This window comes from Lygodium microphyllum, unplaced genomic scaffold (assembly GCF_053477565.2).
Source record: "Lygodium microphyllum isolate KBCC unplaced genomic scaffold, Lygodium_microphyllum_v1.1.10 scaffold_37, whole genome shotgun sequence".
Classification (NCBI taxonomy): Eukaryota; Viridiplantae; Streptophyta; class Polypodiopsida; order Schizaeales; family Lygodiaceae; genus Lygodium; species Lygodium microphyllum.
In genome coordinates, this window is record NW_028229520.1 from 749162 (window position 1) to 751345 (window position 2184).

A 2184-nucleotide genomic window follows, 5' to 3' on the forward strand; every position below is an offset into this window, starting at 1 on the left:
TTTGTTAGATGGTTTAAGGGATTGTGAGATTGAGGTTAGGGATGGACCTATCAAAATGATTACACCCAATGTCTATGGAGAATTTGACAATTGTGCAATGTCAACTCATCAATGTATTGGCAGCAATGTTGACCAAGCATAACTATGGTACATGTATCAACAAGAGGAGTCGTTTTCTAATTATTGCAAAACTAAAACAATAGTGTTGTTATAAAACCAAACATTCATTTGGCCTCTAGATCCCAACATTACAAAATAGTTTGTTTGGAGTAACCAACTTAATAGAATGTAGATGACACGAGTTTTGAATATAGTAATGAGTCCTTAAAATTAGACTGGGTTACAATGAGTGCAGTAATTCGTATATCAATAAATCTTACCTCCCTTGGTCGTTAATAATCACCAACAAGGAGAGATCAGATACATGGACCAGATTCAAGTACCAAGAAGGGGCACGTCAACAATATTAGCTTTTCATGCATGCATTACAATACATGGCAGCACAGTGGTGGATGGCATGACGATATAAATAGTAGGGATAAATGCATGTTATAAGATGGCTATAGATCTAATAAGTAGACAATAGTACTGCGGCAGCAGCGATGTACTAGCGACGGCAAACAATGCCATTGTCCCCTTCACTGGTGCAACTCATGCTGGGGAGCTGCAGTTGAAGCGAAGGATCTCCACCAGAGTACACATGCGCCCTTATGTCCCCGGAGAATGCCGAAGGGTCGAATCGAGCTACTTCACAGTCAGCGGAGAAGAGGGAGGAGCTTTTGAACTTGCTATATCCACCCATGATGGGCATGGGCACCCCTATCTTCACCGGGCTTCGATAGCCTACGCTATATGTTTGCCCCAACACACCTGCAACTTGGCTCGAAAGGTTAAAGAAGGTGAAGTGGAGGTCCAAGTGAGCAAAGCAATCTTGACCATTGATTCCATACTTGTGGATCTTGCTGTCCTCCTCACTCACATACGTGACATTGATGGACACCCTGATCAGATTGGTGACTTCGAGCTCGATGGAGTTGACATCCTCGGTTCTAAGCACTTGCAGCTCACCAAGCGGGGACAGCCACGATTCGCCTGCCGTAGTGCCTAAGGAAAGGGGCATATCATCGTAGGAGATATCGAGCTGGTCGATTGCATCATCCCAAACTGCCACCTTCCTGGCGCCGACACTCACCTTGTGAGGTCCATATAGCAATCCGATGGCCTGCACCCATGTGAAGTCCCGGGTGCGACCAGGAGGCCTCTTGCCAATGAAATGCCCGTTGATGTGGATCGCATTATCGGATACGATGCAGAAATCCTCGTTGGCTTTGCCATGGAAGTAGAAGAGGGTACCATCACCACCGATGAAACGAGGATCCGTGCAAACGGACCCTTTGTTTAAGCAAACTGCTCAGCAATACCATTAACGACAGAGTAAGGATTAGGTCGACGGCGGTAGCGTAGGTCTTTAAAGGAAACAATCAGGAGCTGATTATACGATGTACTGAAGAGATCAATTCAGGGTTTGGTAATTAATCGTGAACAGCAATGTATCTGTATGCAGATATAATGTAGAGCGGGCCGCTGGGGTGGGTTTAATGTCCTTGGTGAGTAATATACAGCCAGCATATTGCATGCATTGAATAATCTAGTTGAGGGTGAATTTACCGTTACGCTTGCAGACGGCAGTGCAGGTGGCGCAGCTGATCTTGCAGAGGGACTTGGCGGTGCCTTCGTTGAAGCGGGGGCAGTCGGCGGGGCACTGCAGCGTCTTGTGGCACGTCGCGCAGTACCTCTCGTCCCGAGCCGACTCTACACGACCCGTCATGCAGACCGTAACAGCCACCAGCAGTACCATGGCTGCATATTGCCGCAGCTGGAGGAGCTGACGATCAGCTGGCGCAGCCATAATGTTGCCTAATTAGGAGATCTACTGAGTCACTGTGAACGAACGAACGAGCAGAGAGAGAGAGAGAGTGCGCTGGACCACTTCGCCTGCACTTTCTCTCTTATATATACCTGCAGCCTCCGTCTCCAAAGGCTATTTTCTCCCGTATTTTTACCCATTTATTCAGCTGCTTAATTATTAGCATTTTCCTTTCTATGAGCGCCAGGTATGAATATTTCTATGGACGGCAGATACGAATATCGAGAATTACACAAAAGTACGAGCCTCCTTTCAAA

General features: G+C 46.7%; 1 protein-coding gene across 1 annotated transcript; it reads right to left on the reverse strand.

Moving 5' to 3' along the window:
* Positions 1-304: 304 nt before the first annotated feature.
* On the reverse strand, positions 305-1971 carry LOC148009146 (uncharacterized). Its single transcript, XM_087673767.1, has 2 exons — positions 1669-1971; positions 305-1407 (listed from the first exon to the last, which is right to left on the reverse strand). Exons 1-2 carry the CDS (start codon positions 1907-1909, stop codon positions 608-610), a joined length of 1041 nt encoding a protein of 346 aa, XP_087529893.1. The 5' UTR covers positions 1910-1971; the 3' UTR covers positions 305-607.
* Between the last annotated feature and the right edge of the window lie 213 nt (positions 1972-2184).